This window comes from Parasteatoda tepidariorum, chromosome 8, assembly GCF_982258835.1.
Source record: "Parasteatoda tepidariorum strain Cologne lab strain chromosome 8, Ptep-v5.0, whole genome shotgun sequence".
NCBI classification, from domain to species: Eukaryota; Metazoa; Arthropoda; class Arachnida; order Araneae; family Theridiidae; genus Parasteatoda; species Parasteatoda tepidariorum.
In genome coordinates this window covers 89312191-89333083 of record NC_141762.1, presented here as the reverse complement: position 1 = coordinate 89333083, position 20893 = coordinate 89312191, and the positions used below count along the sequence as shown (strand labels likewise).

At 29.1% G+C, this 20893-nt stretch overlaps 1 protein-coding gene across 3 annotated transcripts in view; it reads left to right on the top strand.

The window, feature by feature from the left end:
- Positions 1-20893, top strand: part of LOC107454047 (voltage-dependent T-type calcium channel subunit alpha-1I) — a 383057-nt gene that overhangs the window by 273021 nt on the left and 89143 nt on the right. For all 3 annotated transcript variants that reach the window (XM_087169325.1, XM_087169326.1, XM_087169324.1), the window contains one exon: positions 9018-9300. In XM_087169325.1, the coding sequence (XP_087025451.1) occupies positions 9018-9300 (283 nt within the window). The remainder of the gene's footprint in view (positions 1-9017; positions 9301-20893) is intronic.

Genomic DNA, 20893 nt, shown 5'->3' with positions numbered 1-20893 from the left:
GTTCTTGTTGAAAGGGTAATTCAACACCGTTTTCACTAGCTCGTGAGTTGGAATCTTGTAATCAAAATATAGAGCACTTGCAAACTAGATATATACAGGGGTTTCCATCTTACATGAGGCCGGGGGCCACAATTAAAAACCCTGTCAAATTGCGGGCAGCAGGTTTATCAAAAGTTTTGTAGAACTCTTTTATCTTTGAAGGAGCATTAAATATTACTGTCAGATTTTTAAATTAAAATAAGAAGTAGATTTTTAAAAATATGAAAAATTGCATATGAAAATTTTTTGACTGCAATAACTTTAATGTGCACCTATGTATTAAACAATTAATGTGCAACATATATCTAATTGTTAAGATATAAAACTTTAAAAAGGTTAGTATTAAAACTTATGTAATAACACACAAAATGTTCATCATTTTGAATTTAAAATTTACAGATGCAAATAATTTCGTCCAAAATGAGTGGTTTCGAAAAGATAAATCGGAGAATTTCTTCGAGAAAATTTCTGATACGCACATTCTAAATTATATTCATAAAATACAAAAAAAAAACGAAATAAGAAAGATCAACATACACGATTATTTTTTATTTGAATAAATATTTTCCTGGATGCAAAACCTGAGAAATAAATTTTTTTGCACCGTTGGTATGTTAAATTTCGCAGAAATGAAGAAATTAGGTTTTTTTTTAACGAGAAAAGTATTTTAAGCTCATATAGATTTTTTACGAAACTTGTCCGCAAAAAAATTACGACTAATATATTTTAGTTCGCGGGTCACATAAAAAGGCTTCGCTGGCCGGATGCGGCCCGGGGGATGCTAGTTGGTAACCACTGAGATAGAACATTTAAATCTTTATTAAAACCTTTTACAGCAGGGTAATATAATTTCTGATATTTTTCTATAGAATCCTAAACACTAAAAGCAGAATTTATCACTATATTATCACCAATGAGTTAATACTACTCAAATTTCTAGTGGAGCTCTTGCCTGATTACAATGCTGTTATTCAATAGAAAAATTGACACAAGCGTCAAAAAATTTAAAATTGATAATTTGATATATTTGGTATTTCGGTATTAATTGCTGAAAAAATCCCCCCCCCCCCAAATTATTTTTTCCATCAGTTTTTTTCTCTTTTTTTTGAAATTCTATTTTAGCTTTCCTCGTATTAGCTATAAAGTTGTCAAACCACATCGTGAAGCACTTTCTCTGCTTTTTCAATAACACAGCAGAATGCAATTGGCAAGTGTTTTCGAAATAATACAACCAAAATCAATCTCAACCAAACTTTTGGCCGTTTTGCTGCTTAAGCAAGTAGGCACAAAGTTAAAAATAAATAAATAAAATGAAAGTTTTAAAAAAAAGATTCATTTTACATTTGTCTGCCTAAAAACTAAAAACACCATGTGCATCCCTTTCTAAAAACAATGTTTATTATAAAAGTTTATTACAAAAGTATTACGTCCTACGTTTTCAGTTTAAGATTGGCAAAAATAAAGTTATTTTCTCCCTTTTAGTCTACTAAAAAAAATCTAGTTTTTTTTATTTTTTTATGTGTCGATTAAAGACTTTTTTTTGAAAAATTGCATACTTTTATCTGTCTTATAAACAAGGCACACTTTTACGACATCTATCACGATAGAACTTTTGTTTTTCTCGAAAGAAAACAAACAAAAAATCGGTAACAAAATAGTTAATCGTAAATTATTAGTCGTAAACAATTTATCCTCAAAATAATTATAAATAGGATGAAGACTTTTTTTAAGTAACAGTTAAATCCCTGATATTTCCAAAAGTCACATGCTAAAGTTAAAAAGTGCAATATACAAATAAATGCAACGACACATAAAAAAGTGTTCGTACAGAAACATAATGAGTTGCTGTTATGGCATGGTAATGTTGCTCGCCTCCGTGAGTTAAGTATAGTTCGTTCACCAGGAGCTGGCACCGCCTACATCACGTGATATCCGACGATACTATTTGGCTATTTTTGGGTAAAGGGTGTGAACAATCCTGAACAAGGTTGCTATTTGGCGATCGCATAACAAAAATATTTATTTCGCAATCTTTATGTGCATTCTTTTAACGTTAAATAATTCATAAATTTGATGATATTTCTCTCTTTTGAGTAAATAGTTTGTCCCTTTTGAGACATTTTGCTGGGAAAGCAGCAGTTTTTAAATTTAAAATACATTTATTTAGCTAGAGTAACGAAAGCTATACTAGAATTCACTGTTTGCGTTTGACACGCATTAAGGGTTGTCTCAATTTCAAGCGCTGAGATGTTTCTCCTCTTACTCCTGCGCTGAAATGAACTCAGAGTACGAGGTGGTGGAGTCAAGTGCCAACTCCTGGTGAACGAACTATGCACAGATGCCCACCGGGTTACGTTAATAAGAAACTTTCAGCATCTTCCATGGCAAAGTCTGTCGCTAAAAAAAAATATAAGAGCGTTTAGCGCTCTTTACTTTAAACACTATTTTTTTTTTATCAAAGTTAGTCGATTAATATTCTTACAGCAAGTGTAGGCGAAATAAGGAAGAACTTATATTTCGGGAAACGTTAAGAATTATTTTTTGACCAATGAAACTTCTCTGTTATCTGAGATATATGTGATTTAGTAACAGTTACTTAGAATTGACTTTTTTTTTTTTTTGAAATGTAGCGAACATTATTTCTAAATTCCAATACGGATGCAAAATGAAATTAACACAGGTTATAAAAACAGACAGCAATTCTAAAGCATTTCTGGTTTTGTATTCAATTAATGGTGACCGCTTGGTGCCTGGCTATTTTAACAGTGATTAATTTAACAGTGACTGGCATGCGTAACAGATACTATCTCTTTCCTCCGAACAGGCATGTGCGTCAATGAAAGCATGATATGTATATTTGTTCAACGTTTACGTGGATCGGAAGTTTGTAAAGTGTTCGTGATCATTAAATTAATTAAATGAAATAAATAGCCTGACTACATTCTAAGCATAAACAAACAGTTACAAAAAATATTTGTTACTAACAAAATCTCAAAGCTATCAATGAAACTTTTCTATAGTACATTAAAAGACAACTAACAGAAAGTTTCTCTTATTTGTTAAAAACAGTAATAACTCAGGCTATTTATTAATCACTTTTATTGTGTTGCTTATGTATTTATCTGCAGTTTTTTTATATTGTTTGTTGTATACGTTTTTAAATGTTTACTGTTCATCAATGTGTTTACTAACAAAAGTTTGATTTAATATGAAGTGTATTTGCATTATTAACATAAGTTGCATTTGGTACATTATTTGCCAATTTTAATAATTATTTTATATTTACATATTGTTTTTTCGTATTCAATACTGCCAAAAAAAATCTATGCACTTGTAATTGTGTTAAATGTGTCAAGGTTTTTCCTTGGCAATTCAGAAACATTTAAACTATTATTTTTCACAAATAATATTTGTGACCAAAATTTTGGAAAAAAAAATAAAAATTATATTAAAAAAATAAAACTTAACGGATATTCATAATTTCGTGAAAATAAAGGTTTTTTTGATTATTATACTTTTTTTTATAAAGCTTAATACAAAAATATCTTCTATAAGTACAGTTAACACATGAAAGAATTAAATTTCTGCGATCCAAAATAAAAAAAGGAAACTGTTCTTCCAAGTCTTAAGTCAAATTTTGAGTAGTACAGTAGGTTATTTTCAAAGAATTTTTTTTTCAATTATGTCGTATCAAAGTTTTAATTAACGAGAGATAAAAACGGTACTTAATTATACTTGTTTAATTATGCGATAGCGTAGGCAGAAAAATCTTTTCAGGAAGTTGTATTGAGCTTTAGAAATTATTGTTTATCAAGTAATATCTACGCTCATACCAAATCGTTATACCAAATCATTATACCAAAGGTTATGCGTTTTAATAACTAATCTTCATATTTAAATGTACATTTTTAATGCAAAATAAAATGTCGAAATGTTAATCCTATTCCATTATATTCAAAAATACTATGATCTATTTTTACATATTATAATTAACAAATACTACATAAGCCCTAAGAATTATACATTCTCCATGAATTAAAAATTCAACAAAAGTTCGTGACATCACAGCTTTTAAAATTACGTTACGTGACTTAATTACGTTGATGTTAAAAATATTCACCCCTGTTAAAAAATATAAAGAAAATTTTTATTCAAGTAGTTAAAGAAAACAATTATTTCAAAAATTTAATTAAGCAGTCTTTTAATGTAAGTATTTAATTTGTATTATCAATTTTTTCGTTGAAATTAATTTATAATTTTTAATTTTTCTCAATTAATTAATTCTCGATTAATTTTTTCGTTCAAAAATGTATTAGTTTTTTTGCTGTATATCGACTTTAAAAAACCGGGGAAATATTGACAGTCTTCACTTAGTTTATAAATAAGAAATTTTCCTACTACGTACATAATTTTAATTAAATAGTGTTACATAATTAGAATTCTTACTAAAAGTGCATAAACCAAAGTTGTTTCTGGGACTTTTTGTGTTTATGAAACGGGAGTCACAGGGGTTGAACAAAATAACGGAAATACAGTCGGACCTCTATTTAGCGAAGTCACAAAATCCCGATCAAAAGTTCGTTATATGGAAAATTCGTTAAACTGAAAATCACCTTTTGAAATAGTTAAGCAACTCAAAACAGGTTATAAATTCATAAACACTAGACATAGTTAAAATAGCAATTGAGACACCTTTACCTTGTAAACTAGTATTTACTATTCATTTTATAAATTTTAACCGTAAAAAAATGTACAAGAATGGAGCAAAACATTATCCAGTGTTACCCAATCATGCTATATACATTTTCAACTAAAAAAAGCTAAATTTATGTACAAAATTACAGCTGCATTCATTATAAAAGTAATTTTAAACATACATTACCACACACGTTCTTAACTTTAATTGCTACTGATAAAATCCTTTAATTTTGTCTTGAGTTTTTCTTTTGAAATGTAAACAAAAAGGGAAAGGGATTTTACTGCTTTCAAGTTTCAAGTTTCAAGTTTACTGCTTTCAGAAGAGTTTGGCTTCAAAAATCAATTCAGGGTCATTATCCCTATAAAATGTGCTAACAATTTTGAAATGTTCTGACATATTTTGGGAAATAGGGAAGGTGGACATCAAAGAAAAGTTCGTTGAATAGAAAATTCACATTCGTTATTTGGAAGCAAAATGGAAGTGTTCGTTACATGGAAGTCCAACTGTACTTCTATATTAACTTAGTTTAAAAAAATGTTAACTCAATGTAAAAATATATATATATATATTTATTAAAGAAGCAAATGCTTGTAAGATTTTGCATCGCAAAACTGTTTGTACCATTTAAAAGAACATGCTTGAAGATTTTTACCCATGTAAAAATTTACATCGACCAAAATGATTTTAGGAAATTAAAAGTTAATTTACTTTTTCGATACCACTATAATTAAAAAAGCTTCCTATACAAATATCGCAATCTTATTTAATGTTTTTGAAAGTGCCGATATTAAAGTTTGAAAGAAACAATTGACTTCCAACGGTAATTTTGGTAGATATGAACTCCGAAAATAACTTCGAAGAGCTTCAAGCATGATCTTTGAAATTGATCCAACAGTTTTGCCATGTAAAATCTTTTCAAATATTTGTTACTAAAAGAATTTTCTTTACATGAAGTTGGTATAGAAGTATTTACATTGTTTTGATCAACCCCTGTTACACAGGGGTGGGATAGCCTGATTGGTAGAGTACTGGACCCATGTCCAAGAATTCATGGGTTTAATCCCAGACTGGCCGAAGACTCCCCTTGTAGTAAATGGTGACTGTTGCACGCTAAATCTGTCGAGTCGCAAAGTCCTTCGTGCTCCCATAACAAATCAAAACCTCTGGGGGTACTGATCCAGGAGTTTCCTTGTCTTCTGGATTGGTTCAAAATTACAAGGATACGGAGTTGAACATTGGTAGTCGTAAACCCAAAAATTGGGTCGGCTGTTCAACAACGGATATATATATATATATATATATATATATATATATATATATATATATATATATATATATATATATATATATATATATATATATATATATATATATATATATATATATATATATATATATATATATATATATATATATATATATATATATATATATATATATATATATATATATATTAAAAGACCTGTTTACACGTTTGATATTTATTAATTCTCTTAAGTTTAACTTAAAAAAAGTATTATTTATTTTATTTAAAATTTATAAAAAATTGTATTTTATGGAAAAAAGTATAACTAAAATAAATATATATAATGTGATATTAGAAAATCTCAAGTTGTTATTCTTGTTACAAAAAATGTCTTGGAGTGTTTTTAATGAAAAGATTTTTTTATTAAATATAAAAGCTTTCTATTTATAATTGACGTTGCACAGTCTAGTTTAAGTAGCAATATTAACTATTAAGCCTTTTTTTCTATTAAGATTTATTTTACTATCCAGTAATATTTCATATAAAATTTCTAATAAACTTAATGTTTTTTTTATTAAAAAAAAAAGAAAACGTTTTAAGTAAAAACGCATGCTTTAAATTTATAAACTATCACTCTTTCTCATTGTTCCTCTGTCGATTTAACATCTTAAAAATGAAAACAATTTTGAAAACAAAGAGTTGTTTAAAACAACCACCTTTCTTCATTTTTATCAGCACATCCTCCGGGCTCTTTTTTCCATTAAATTCATTCATAAAACCTTTTGTTCTTAGACTTGCAATAAGATTCCATTAGCCTAAGGACTATATCTGACTTTTAAATTTAATTAATTCTGATTCAGTAGGCTCTTGGTTAAACAATAATGCATTACGAGATTTCGGCAAATTTCAAAGTCGTAAATGATAATGTTAAAATTACTACACGCACAAATAATTTAAATTTAAAATATCAATTATGTTTCATCCTTATAACTAATATGTATTGGAAGCAATATGAGAATCACTATGCATTTAGTAATATAAATGATAAATGATTTAGTAAACACAGTTGTTAAATTGCTGATACCTTGTTATCTTGTTGTTATCACAGTTGTTATCTCGTTAAATTCCTTTATATTGTGATGGAATATTTTAATAAAGTCTTACTGAACCAAAATCAATAGGTAAATGTCGTAAGTTATGATAAAAAAATAATCCATATCATAATGTACAGGGTAAAAAACATAAAATGATAAAAATATTATGATAAAAATATTGCATCATTAAGAAATTATTATGAGTTTTGAACTATAGTCACGTGTCTCAAGTTATCCAACGTTCTTTGCCATAAAAATTATTCTAATGTCAGGTGTTCAAAATCTAATCACAATGCAGTCCTTGACCTAATTATTACACGCACTCGAAGATTCTATGTAAAATCTTAATTATCAGGTGATACTTTACAGCTTTATTGTTTTTACGTGACTGAAACCGGTTTGCACTTGTTTACGCTAGTGTATCAATTGGTTAACATTGTAATGCAATAGTGAAAAATAAATACAAACTCGTGCAAAACATGTAATTATTAAAAATCTACAGTGCGTCTAATAATTTGATCTAATTATTACAATACAATAATATAATACCTGATGTAATAAATATTCTATATTTATATAATATATCGTCTAATTTATCCAAAAGTCGAATTTATATAATATATCGTCTAATTCAACCCATTGATACACGAACATAAACAAGTGCAAACCGGTTTCAGCGGCGTAAAAACAATAAAGCTGTATAGTGTATCATCTTATAATTAAGATTTTACATAGAATCTTATAGTACGTCTAATAATTTGACCAGGGACTGTGGTTAATATAAATTTTTGTCAGGTGTGTTAAGATAAATAGGTGATGCCAATATTTTTTTAAACTGTTCTAATTGAAATTAGTTTCAACGCGTTGCAGTGTTTAATACTATCATTTTTGTAAACCATGTTCACACCTATAGTGGAAAGATTGTGGCACTGCAGGTGTAGATGGTTTAACTCTGAAGTAGAAAGTGAAAACAGAATAAAAATCATAATAAAAATTATATTTCGTTTCAAACCTCGAGATGCAAAATAAAAAGAATATTATCCCAAGTGACATATCCAGTAAAATATTAATATTTGCTTGAAATGATCAAGGACAGGCCATTGGAGATAAATCTCGCACATCCTGCCTAATCAAAAATCGAGTTAAAAGTAGTATAATCAACACTTTGTAAGACAGGAAGGAGATATCCATTATAGGCGCATTATCGAAAAAAGACACCGCCAAAAGAAACGCCAATTCAGCCAACCTTATGATATCTCATGTTAATATTTAAATAATCTGGCTGAAGATTTAAGACCAAATAGTTTGCTGGAAATTAAAGTAAACCTAGTAATGAATATGCTAAAGGTTAAAAATAGGTTTTAAAGGTTAAAGAAAGGTTAAAAATAGGTTTTGATGTTCAATTTTTTCGACATTGAATTGTAATTAGTTATACACTTGCAGTGAAATAAAGAGTTATCAGTTATATTAATTAAAAATAGAAATCTTTGCATTCGCTCTTTATAAAATTGAATTAAGAATATTTAAATGATTTATTTATTTAAAAAAAAGTATTAGGAATGATTAAATTAATGAAATAAACGAAATTTAAAAGCTAGGTAATATTTAATATCTTATAGTGCATATTGCCAATCACAGTGATTCCAATATTTTGTAAATAATGTTCCCAAAAGCTTGTAGAATAACTACCACCATAAATGTTAAATACCAATTCCCTAGTATATAAGACATGTTAACTCGATTCTATCTTGAGGTACCTTTTGATAGATGAAGGTCGACATGGTCGTTAATATTCACCCCTCAAGCTTAGCTAGCAGTTACAGTTTTACCTCTGATAAATACAATCAATGATTTTAATTGATTACGGTATCGGAAAACTTAATTAAATTCTAAGATTATGGTGGTAAATTGTTTTATTTTTTGTGTCTTCTTTCGATAGTCCAATCTCCACCTATTACCAGAGTCCTGAAGCAGACAAGGACTACATCTGTAGTCTGGAGAAAGACAATGGCGTCCATCGCTGCCTTGATCTTCCGCATTCCAAGCATGGCGGCATGCTGTGCAACGCATCTGCTGCCCCATTCAGTGATAATACCCCCTACGATGAAGATTGTGTTAATTGGAACCAGTATTACACTAATTGTCGCCCTGGTGACAGGAACCCTTTCCAGGGTGCCATTTCTTTCGATAACATCGGATTAGCTTGGGTAGCCATATTTTTGGTAAGTTTCTAGTAGTCAGTTCCACTTCTAATAAAAATTTTAATCAGTTTCAATATGTATTCATGTCTTCACTGATAATGATTTAAACTGACAGTGCTACTAACAAGATTTAGTTCAGTTATGCTACCAACGATTAGAATAAAAGCTACTGACAGTGGTTTAAACTAATAATGGCTAACATTATTTAGATACTTATAATAGTTCGTATCATCAGTGCTACTTATAAAGTCTAGAATGCGCGAGGATACAAGAGATGGTTCGAACCATAAATGCTACTAATTCTCAATTTGAATTGTAAGTTCTGTTTCTAATAAGGAATTCAACTATCATTTTTAAAATGTGGATTCAAATCTTGGTTGTAATTATTATTAGTGATTGAAATCACCAATTCTAGTTACAATAGCTAGATCCGTTATGCTTCTAATGGTTAGAATTAAAGCTACTAACAGTGGTTTGAACTAATAATGGCTAACATTATTTAGATACTTATAATAGTTCGTATCATCAGTGCTACTTATAAAGTCTAGAATGAGTGAAGACACTAGAGATGATTCGAACCATAAATGCTTCTAATTCTCAATTTGAATTGTAAGTTCTGTATCTAATAAGGATTTCAACTATCATTTTTGAAATGTGGATTCAAATCTTGGTTGTAATTATTATTAGTGATTGAAATCACCAATTCTAGTTACAATAGCTAGATCCGTTATGCTTCTAATGGTTAGAATTAAAGCTACTAACAGTGGTTTGAACTAATAACGGCTAACATTTACATACTTATAATAGTTCGTATCATCAGTGCTACTTTTAAAGTCTAGAATGACAGAAGACACTAGAGATGGTTCAAACCATAAATGCTACTAATTCTCAATTTGAATTGTAAGTTCTGTATCTAATAAGGATTTCAACTATCATTTTTGAAATGTGGATTCAAATCTTGGTTGTAATTATTATTAATGATTGAAATCATCAATTCTAGTTACAATAGCCAGATCCGTTATGCTTCTAATGGTTAGAACTAAAGCTACTAACAGTGGTTTGAACTAATAATGGCTAACATTATTTAGATACTTATAATAGTTCGTATCATCAGTGCTACTTATAAAGTCTAGAATGACTGAAGACACTAGAGATGGTTCAAATCATAAATGCTATTAATTCTCAATTTGAATTGTAATTTCTGTTTCCAATAAGGACTTCAACTATCATTTTTAAAATGTGGATTCAAATCTTGGTTGTAATTATTATTAATGATTGAAATCATCAGTGCTAGTAGCAATGGTTAAGTACGTTATGCTACTAACGATTAGAATTAAAGCTACTAACTGTGGTTCGAAATAATAATGGCTAACATTATTTAGATACTTATAATAGTTCGTATCATCAGTGCTACTTATAAAGTCTAGAATGAGTGAAGACACTAGAGATGATTCGAACCATAAATGCTACTAATTCTCAATTTGAATTGTAAGTTCTGTATCTAATAAGGATTTCAACTATCATTTTTGAAATGTGGTTTCAAATCTTGGTTGTAATTATTATTAATGATTGAAATCACCAATTCTAGTTACAATAGTAAGATCCGTTATGCTTCTAATGGTTAGAATTAAAGCTACTTACAGTGGTTTGAACTAATAACGGCTAACATTTAGATACTTATAATAGTTCGTATCATCAGTGCTACTTTTAAAGTCTAGAATGACAGAAGACACTGGAGATGGTTCAAACCATAAATGCTACTAATTCTCAATTTGAATTGTAAGTTCTGTATCTAATAAGGATTTCAACTATCATTTTTGAAATGTGGATTCAAATCTTGGTTGTAATTATTATTAATGATTGAAATCATCAATTCTAGTTACAATAGCCAGATCCGTTATGCTTCTAATGGTTAGAACTAAAGCTACTAACAGTGGTTTGAACTAATAATGGCTAACATTATTTAGATACTTATAATAGTTCGTATCATCAGTGCTACTTATAAAGTCTAGAATGCGCGAGGATACAAGAGATGGTTCGAACCATAAATGCTACTAATTCTCAATTTGAATTGTAAGTTCTGTTTCTAATAAGGATTTCAACTATCATTTTTAAAATGTGGATTCAAATCTTGGTTGTAATTATTATTAGTGATTGAAATCACCAATTCTAGTTACAATAGCTAGATCCGTTATGCTTCTAATGGTTAGAATTAAAGCTACTAACAGTGGTTTGAACTAATAATGGCTAACATTATTTAGATACTTATAATAGTTCGTATCATCAGTGCTACTTATAAAGTCTAGAATGAGTGAAGACACTAGAGATGATTCGAACCATAAATGCTTCTAATTCTCAATTTGAATTGTAAGTTCTGTATCTAATAAGGATTTCAACTATCATTTTTGAAATGTGGATTCAAATCTTGGTTGTAATTATTATTAGTGATTGAAATCACCAATTCTAGTTACAATAGCTAGATCCGTTATGCTTCTAATGGTTAGAATTAAAGCTACTAACAGTGGTTTGAACTAATAACGGCTAACATTTACATACTTATAATAGTTCGTATCATCAGTGCTACTTTTAAAGTCTAGAATGACAGAAGACACTAGAGATGGTTCAAACCATAAATGCTACTAATTCTCAATTTGAATTGTAAGTTCTGTATCTAATAAGGATTTCAACTATCATTTTTGAAATGTGGATTCAAATCTTGGTTGTAATTATTATTAATGATTGAAATCATCAATTCTAGTTACAATAGCCAGATCCGTTATGCTTCTAATGGTTAGAACTAAAGCTACTAACAGTGGTTTGAACTAATAATGGCTAACATTATTTAGATACTTATAATAGTTCGTATCATCAGTGCTACTTATAAAGTCTAGAATGCTCGAGGATACAAGAGATGGTTCGAACCATAAATGCTACTAATTCTCAATTTGAATTGTAAGTTCTGTTTCTAATAAGGATTTCAACTATCATTTTTAAAATGTGGATTCAAATCTTGGTTGTAATTATTATTAGTGATTGAAATCACCAATTCTAGTTACAATAGCTAGATCCGTTATGCTTCTAATGGTTAGAATTAAAGCTACTAACAGTGGTTTGAACTAATAATGGCTAACATTATTTAGATACTTATAATAGTTCGTATCATCAGTGCTACTTATAAAGTCTAGAATGAGTGAAGACACTAGAGATGATTCGAACCATAAATGCTACTAATTCTCAATTTGAATTGTAAGTTCTGTATCTAATAAGGATTTCAACTATCATTTTTGAAATGTGGTTTCAAATCTTGGTTGTAATTATTATTAATGATTGAAATCACCAATTCTAGTTACAATAGTAAGATCCGTTATGCTTCTAATGGTTAGAATTAAAGCTACTTACAGTGGTTTGAACTAATAACGGCTAACATTTAGATACTTATAATAGTTCGTATCATCAGTGCTACTTTTAAAGTCTAGAATGACAGAAGACACTAGAGATGGTTCAAACCATAAATGCTACTAATTCTCAATTTGAATTGTAAGTTCTGTATCTAATAAGGATTTCAACTATCATTTTTGAAATGTGGATTCAAATCTTGGTTGTAATTATTATTAATGATTGAAATCATCAATTCTAGTTACAATAGCCAGATCCGTTATGCTTCTAATGGTTAGAACTAAAGCTACTAACAGTGGTTTGAACTAATAATGGCTAACATTATTTAGATACTTATAATAGTTCGTATCATCAGTGCTACTTATAAAGTCTAGAATGCGCGAGGATACAAGAGATGATTCGAACCATAAATGCTACTAATTCTCAATTTGAATTGTAAGTTCTGTATCTAATAAGGATTTCAACTATCATTTTTGAAATGTGGTTTCAAATCTTGGTTGTAATTATTATTAATGATTGAAATCACCAATTCTAGTTACAATAGTAAGATCCGTTATGCTTCTAATGGTTAGAATTAAAGCTACTTACAGTGGTTTGAACTAATAACGGCTAACATTTAGATACTTATAATAGTTCGTATCATCAGTGCTACTTTTAAAGTCTAGAATGACAGAAGACACTAGAGATGGTTCAAACCATAAATGCTACTAATTCTCAATTTGAATTGTAAGTTCTGTATCTAATAAGGATTTCAACTATCATTTTTGAAATGTGGATTCAAATCTTGGTTGTAATTATTATTAATGATTGAAATCATCAATTCTAGTTACAATAGCCAGATCCGTTATGCTTCTAATGGTTAGAACTAAAGCTACTAACAGTGGTTTGAACTAATAATGGCTAACATTATTTAGATACTTATAATAGTTCGTATCATCAGTGCTACTTATAAAGTCTAGAATGCGCGAGGATACAAGAGATGGTTCGAACCATAAATGCTACTAATTCTCAATTTGAATTGTAAGTTCTGTTTCTAATAAGGATTTCAACTATCATTTTTAAAATGTGGATTCAAATCTTGGTTGTAATTATTATTAGTGATTGAAATCACCAATTCTAGTTACAATAGCTAGATCCGTTATGCTTCTAATGGTTAGAATTAAAGCTACTAACAGTGGTTTGAACTAATAATGGCTAACATTATTTAGATACTTATAATAGTTCGTATCATCAGTGCTACTTATAAAGTCTAGAATGAGTGAAGACACTAGAGATGATTCGAACCATAAATGCTACTAATTCTCAATTTGAATTGTAAGTTCTGTATCTAATAAGGATTTCAACTATCATTTTTGAAATGTGGTTTCAAATCTTGGTTGTAATTATTATTAATGATTGAAATCACCAATTCTAGTTACAATAGTAAGATCCGTTATGCTTCTAATGGTTAGAATTAAAGCTACTTACAGTGGTTTGAACTAATAACGGCTAACATTTAGATACTTATAATAGTTCGTATCATCAGTGCTACTTTTAAAGTCTAGAATGACAGAAGACACTAGAGATGGTTCAAACCATAAATGCTACTAATTCTCAATTTGAATTGTAAGTTCTGTATCTAATAAGGATTTCAACTATCATTTTTGAAATGTGGATTCAAATCTTGGTTGTAATTATTATTAATGATTGAAATCATCAATTCTAGTTACAATAGCCAGATCCGTTATGCTTCTAATGGTTAGAACTAAAGCTACTAACAGTGGTTTGAACTAATAATGGCTAACATTATTTAGATACTTATAATAGTTCGTATCATCAGTGCTACTTATAAAGTCTAGAATGCGCGAGGATACAAGAGATGGTTCGAACCATAAATGCTACTAATTCTCAATTTGAATTGTAAGTTCTGTTTCTAATAAGGATTTCAACTATCATTTTTAAAATGTGGATTCAAATCTTGGTTGTAATTATTATTAGTGATTGAAATCACCAATTCTAGTTACAATAGCTAGATCCGTTATGCTTCTAATGGTTAGAATTAAAGCTACTAACAGTGGTTTGAACTAATAATGGCTAACATTATTTAGATACTTATAATAGTTCGTATCATCAGTGCTACTTATAAAGTCTAGAATGAGTGAAGACACTAGAGATGATTCGAACCATAAATGCTACTAATTCTCAATTTGAATTGTAAGTTCTGTATCTAATAAGGATTTCAAATATCATTTTTGAAATGTGGTTTCAAATCTTGGTTGTAATTATTATTAATGATTGAAATCACCAATTCTAGTTACAATAGTAAGATCCGTTATGCTTCTAATGGTTAGAATTAAAGCTACTTACAGTGGTTTGAACTAATAACGGCTAACATTTAGATACTTATAATAGTTCGTATCATCAGTGCTACTTTTAAAGTCTAGAATGACAGAAGACACTAGAGATGGTTCAAACCATAAATGCTACTAATTCTCAATTTGAATTGTAAGTTCTGTATCTAATAAGGATTTCAACTATCATTTTTGAAATGTGGATTCAAATCTTGGTTGTAATTATTATTAATGATTGAAATCATCAATTCTAGTTACAATAGCCAGATCCGTTATGCTTCTAATGGTTAGAACTAAAGCTACTAACAGTGGTTTGAACTAATAATGGCTAACATTATTTAGATACTTATAATAGTTCGTATCATCAGTGCTACTTATAAAGTCTAGAATGCGCGAGGATACAAGAGATGGTTCGAACCATAAATGCTACTAATTCTCAATTTGAATTGTAAGTTCTGTTTCTAATAAGGATTTCAACTATCATTTTTAAAATGTGGATTCAAATCTTGGTTGTAATTATTATTAGTGATTGAAATCACCAATTCTAGTTACAATAGCTAGATCCGTTATGCTTCTAATGGTTAGAATTAAAGCTACTAACAGTGGTTTGAACTAATAATGGCTAACATTATTTAGATACTTATAATAGTTCGTATCATCAGTGCTACTTATAAAGTCTAGAATGAGTGAAGACACTAGAGATGATTCGAACCATAAATGCTACTAATTCTCAATTTGAATTGTAAGTTCTGTATCTAATAAGGATTTCAACTATCATTTTTGAAATGTGGTTTCAAATCTTGGTTGTAATTATTATTAATGATTGAAATCACCAATTCTAGTTACAATAGTAAGATCCGTTATGCTTCTAATGGTTAGAATTAAAGCTACTTACAGTGGTTTGAACTAATAACGGCTAACATTTAGATACTTATAATAGTTCGTATCATCAGTGCTACTTTTAAAGTCTAGAATGACAGAAGACACTAGAGATGGTTCAAACCATAAATGCTACTAATTCTCAATTTGAATTGTAAGTTCTGTATCTAATAAGGATTTCAACTATCATTTTTGAAATGTGGATTCAAATCTTGGTTGTAATTATTATTAATGATTGAAATCATCAATTCTAGTTACAATAGCCAGATCCGTTATGCTTCTAATGGTTAGAACTAAAGCTACTAACAGTGGTTTGAACTAATAATGGCTAACATTATTTAGATACTTATAATAGTTCGTATCATCAGTGCTACTTATAAAGTCTAGAATGCGCGAGGATACAAGAGATGGTTCGAACCATAAATGCTACTAATTCTCAATTTGAATTGTAAGTTCTGTTTCTAATAAGGATTTCAACTATCATTTTTAAAATGTGGATTCAAATCTTGGTTGTAATTATTATTAGTGATTGAAATCACCAATTCTAGTTACAATAGCTAGATCCGTTATGCTTCTAATGGTTAGAATTAAAGCTACTAACAGTGGTTTGAACTAATAATGGCTAACATTATTTAGATACTTATAATAGTTCGTATCATCAGTGCTACTTATAAAGTCTAGAATGAGTGAAGACACTAGAGATGATTCGAACCATAAATGCTACTAATTCTCAATTTGAATTGTAAGTTCTGTATCTAATAAGGATTTCAACTATCATTTTTGAAATGTGGTTTCAAATCTTGGTTGTAATTATTATTAATGATTGAAATCACCAATTCTAGTTACAATAGTAAGATCCGTTATGCTTCTAATGGTTAGAATTAAAGCTACTTACAGTGGTTTGAACTAATAACGGCTAACATTTAGATACTTATAATAGTTCGTATCATCAGTGCTACTTTTAAAGTCTAGAATGACAGAAGACACTAGAGATGGTTCAAACCATAAATGCTACTAATTCTCAATTTGAATTGTAAGTTCTGTATCTAATAAGGATTTCAACTATCATTTTTGAAATGTGGATTCAAATCTTGGTTGTAATTATTATTAATGATTGAAATCATCAATTCTAGTTACAATAGCCAGATCCGTTATGCTTCTAATGGTTAGAACTAAAGCTACTAACAGTGGTTTGAACTAATAATGGCTAACATTATTTAGATACTTATAATAGTTCGTATCATCAGTGCTACTTATAAAGTCTAGAATGACTGAAGACACTAGAGATGGTTCAAATCATAAATGCTATTAATTCTCAATTTGAATTGTAATTTCTGTTTCCAATAAGGACTTCAACTATCATTTTTAAAATGTGGATTCAAATCTTGGTTGTAATTATTATTAATGATTGAAATCATCAGTGCTAGTAGCAATGGTTAAGTACGTTATGCTACTAACGATTAGAATTAAAGCTACTAACTGTGGTTCGAAATAATAATGGTTAGCATACTTAAGATGCTTATCAATCGTATCATCAGTGCTACTTATAAAATCTAGAATGAGTGAAAATACTAGAACCATAAATGCTACTAATTCTCAATTTGAATTGTAAATTCTGTTACTAATAAGGATTTTAACCTTTTTTTTTTAAATGTGTACGCAAATGCACATGCTAGATATTTTAACCATTGTTGCCAATGCGAAAGAGAAATAAGAACCTTCTTTGTCGCCATATACATATCTATATATATAGATATTTATTAGACTGTATATTGGATAGTTATAATTTATAAATTGCAAGTATAAGAGCAGCCTTAAAAGTTTCACTTTAATAAAAATGAGAGAAAAAAATTCTAATACTTCACTTCTTATAAAAATTTTCTGGTAAATATTTTTTTTTAAACTTTATTATTGCAAAGCTTATTATGTTGAATAAACAACCTGAAAGTAATCTTATTCATGATAAGCTTACGCAAGTTAATTTTCTAAATTAATTTTAACTTGCTTAAATAAAATTACAATATACACTTGAAAGTATTCCATGAAAGCTACAGTAATCACATTTACTTTGAGGGATTTCTGCAAATGATATTTTGTAGCCTCAATGAATGAAACTGCTCATAATTTTCTAGATGCATTAATTTAATTAGCAGCCAGATAAATTCATCTCGGCTTATAATTTTAAAATGTGCAAGTTGACTAATTTTGAGAAGCGAAATAAATACCATTTCTTTGAAACTCTCCTTTTAATGTTGAGTTCCAACGGTTATGCCAGGGTAAATATTAAACTCAAGTACTTGAAAACAACAAAAAAAGGAAATTTTAAAATCATATTTACGGAGTTTTGAAGATTTAGTATATTTACTGGAAGAAAACCAAGTAGCATGCACTAATTATGCATTTTAACACTAAGTGTTTTACAGTTTTATACACGAAAAGTCAAAGCTTAATGTTTCAAAATAATATTTTAAGTTCGTTCTTTATACAAATACCTACTTCGTTAAATATATAAAAACGTAAAATGTTAATTAAAAATATATTTATGGCTTTTTTTATTTAATTCATTCATAGGTTCCTTTATATTTTCCAGAGACAAAATTTAAGATTTAAGTTCTTCTTAAAAATATTAAAAAATTCATATTGTGAAAAAAAAATTTATGTTGCGTTTAGAACACAAGATCAGATTTCATTTTTTTCCCTTTGCTAAACTTTAAATTATACTAATGATGCTAAATTTACGCTTTGAAGTTTTCTTTTACTCTGTTTTTATTTTCTTTTATGTTTCCAAATTTTAAATTATATATCTCAAACTATATAAGAAAAGACAACCACAAAAAATTGAAGCACGCATTTATTATTTCATTGAAATGTAACCTTTCATTAAATTCTCGAAACACAGACTTAATATAATCTCAGTACACAAAAATAGAATAATCATCATATGCTTAAATAAGTTAAAGGTATGCCATCAACTTATCATATTTTCAAAACTTTGACCTAACTAAATGCAATCAATTTACATAAGCACCCACCACAGTGGAATCATCATAAGGACACGGTCCCCTGTAGAACACCAAAGACAAGCATCACTGGTTGCGGTCAGTAAGCGGATGGGTGACCACTTTGATCAGTCTGCGTCGGGGCAGAGGGTGCGTGGCATCGGCCTTTGGTGAACTGTTCTACTGTAAAGTGCTCGACTTCGCGCGCAGATCGTCGGTCTACCAAATCAAAATTGCGATGGCTTGTCTTTGGATCATCCTCAAGGATGTTTCCCAGATCGTCGCCAATAGTCCATTGTGCAGCTGCGACATAAGTAATTATGCGATATAAATAAAGCGACATTAATACGACACGACATAAATAAAGCACCTGCCTGCATAAGCATCCTTTTAAATATTTTATCATTTCATTAGTATTCCATCAAATCATTAAAAGTTTGAAGAGCAAATTTATTTAAACTTAATTGATGCCTGCAACTCTAAAAATTAAGCAATAAATTTAATTGGCATGGACGTTTACGTTGTGGACTTATTTGAACGCTGTTACACGAAAAAATAATTGTTGCTGATGCAAATTCTGACTGACACAATCTGGCACGAACAAATAGCTGAAAAATACAAATATTTGCTGAAATAAAGACCAACTCATTCAGCAGTTTGCAAAGAATCAGCGAATCCGCTTAGGGAAAATGTTATTAAAAAAGTAGTTTTAGTAATCATTTACGTTTGTGACCAAGAAAACTAATTTTTTCAAACACGCAACACATGATTTAAACGTTATTTCAAAGAATGAGAGCTTTCTACTTCCCAAAATCACTTCTTCCATTGATTCGAGCCTCTCAAGACGTACATTGTCCATAACTTTAAAGTTGCAACACTAAGCTTTTATTATTTCATTAATTTACCAACAGATCATTAAATTGGAAAGTTGAGTCTTAATTAAACACAATCAATAGATACTGTGCAAAAAATGAACATCATTTTTAAGTATAATAGGCTTTTATTATTTTCTTTTTCGCCATTAAATCATTATATTCGTACAAAGTAGATTTTTTTTCGAACACAATCTATGCAGCATAAAAAATTAACGTAATTTTAAGCACGACTATTTACTTTCGTGTGCCATTGATTCATTAAATTCTCAAAACATTGATTCATTTCATTGCTATGGCATCAAATAATCAAATTCGTAAAATTTGTAAGCTTTTTAAAAACGAATCGACACTTAAAAATAAGCATCAGTTTAAACTATTGTTGATAAGCATTCATTAAATTCGCTAATTAAACGCATATGCAGCATAAAAATATTAGCACCATTTTATGTATGATGAACTTTTACTGATTCCTTTATATGCCGTGAAATAATTATAATCGCAAAACGTAGACTTATTTAAACGCAATCAATCTCCACAACAATGAAGCGTGATGTGTTATTATTATTTGATTCATATGCAACCAATTATTTAAATTCACAAAACTAGTTTTAATTCATTGGCATAGCATCAGATGACCAAATTAGTGAATTGTAGACTTATTTAAAACCAATCGATATAGATAACACAAAAAATAAATCAACAGTAAACTGCTGTTGAAATACATTCAGAGTGACGAGATATTGTAACAATTAATCATGCAAATCTTTGCTTAAATTAAGACCAACTCATTCAGCAGTCTGCAAAAGAATTGACGAATTTAGAAAGCACTTTTGACAATGTATTATTGGAAAGATAATTTTAGAATAGATAAACGATAAATAACAATCACCTGTAAACCAAGTACTTTTTTCACATTTACTAACAAAAAAAAAAAAATTAATGTTTCCAAACACGCAACACATGCTTCCACATGAACATCATTCGAAAAAAGAATGTCTTCCTTTTTATTGTCCAGAATCGCAGAGAGTCCACACTTCCCCGATCGATTCAACTTCTGAAAGAGGAATCGGCATTCGATATTTCGATAGTTCATTGGCGACAGCTTAAAGTTGTTAGGTAACAATGATGTTTCTTT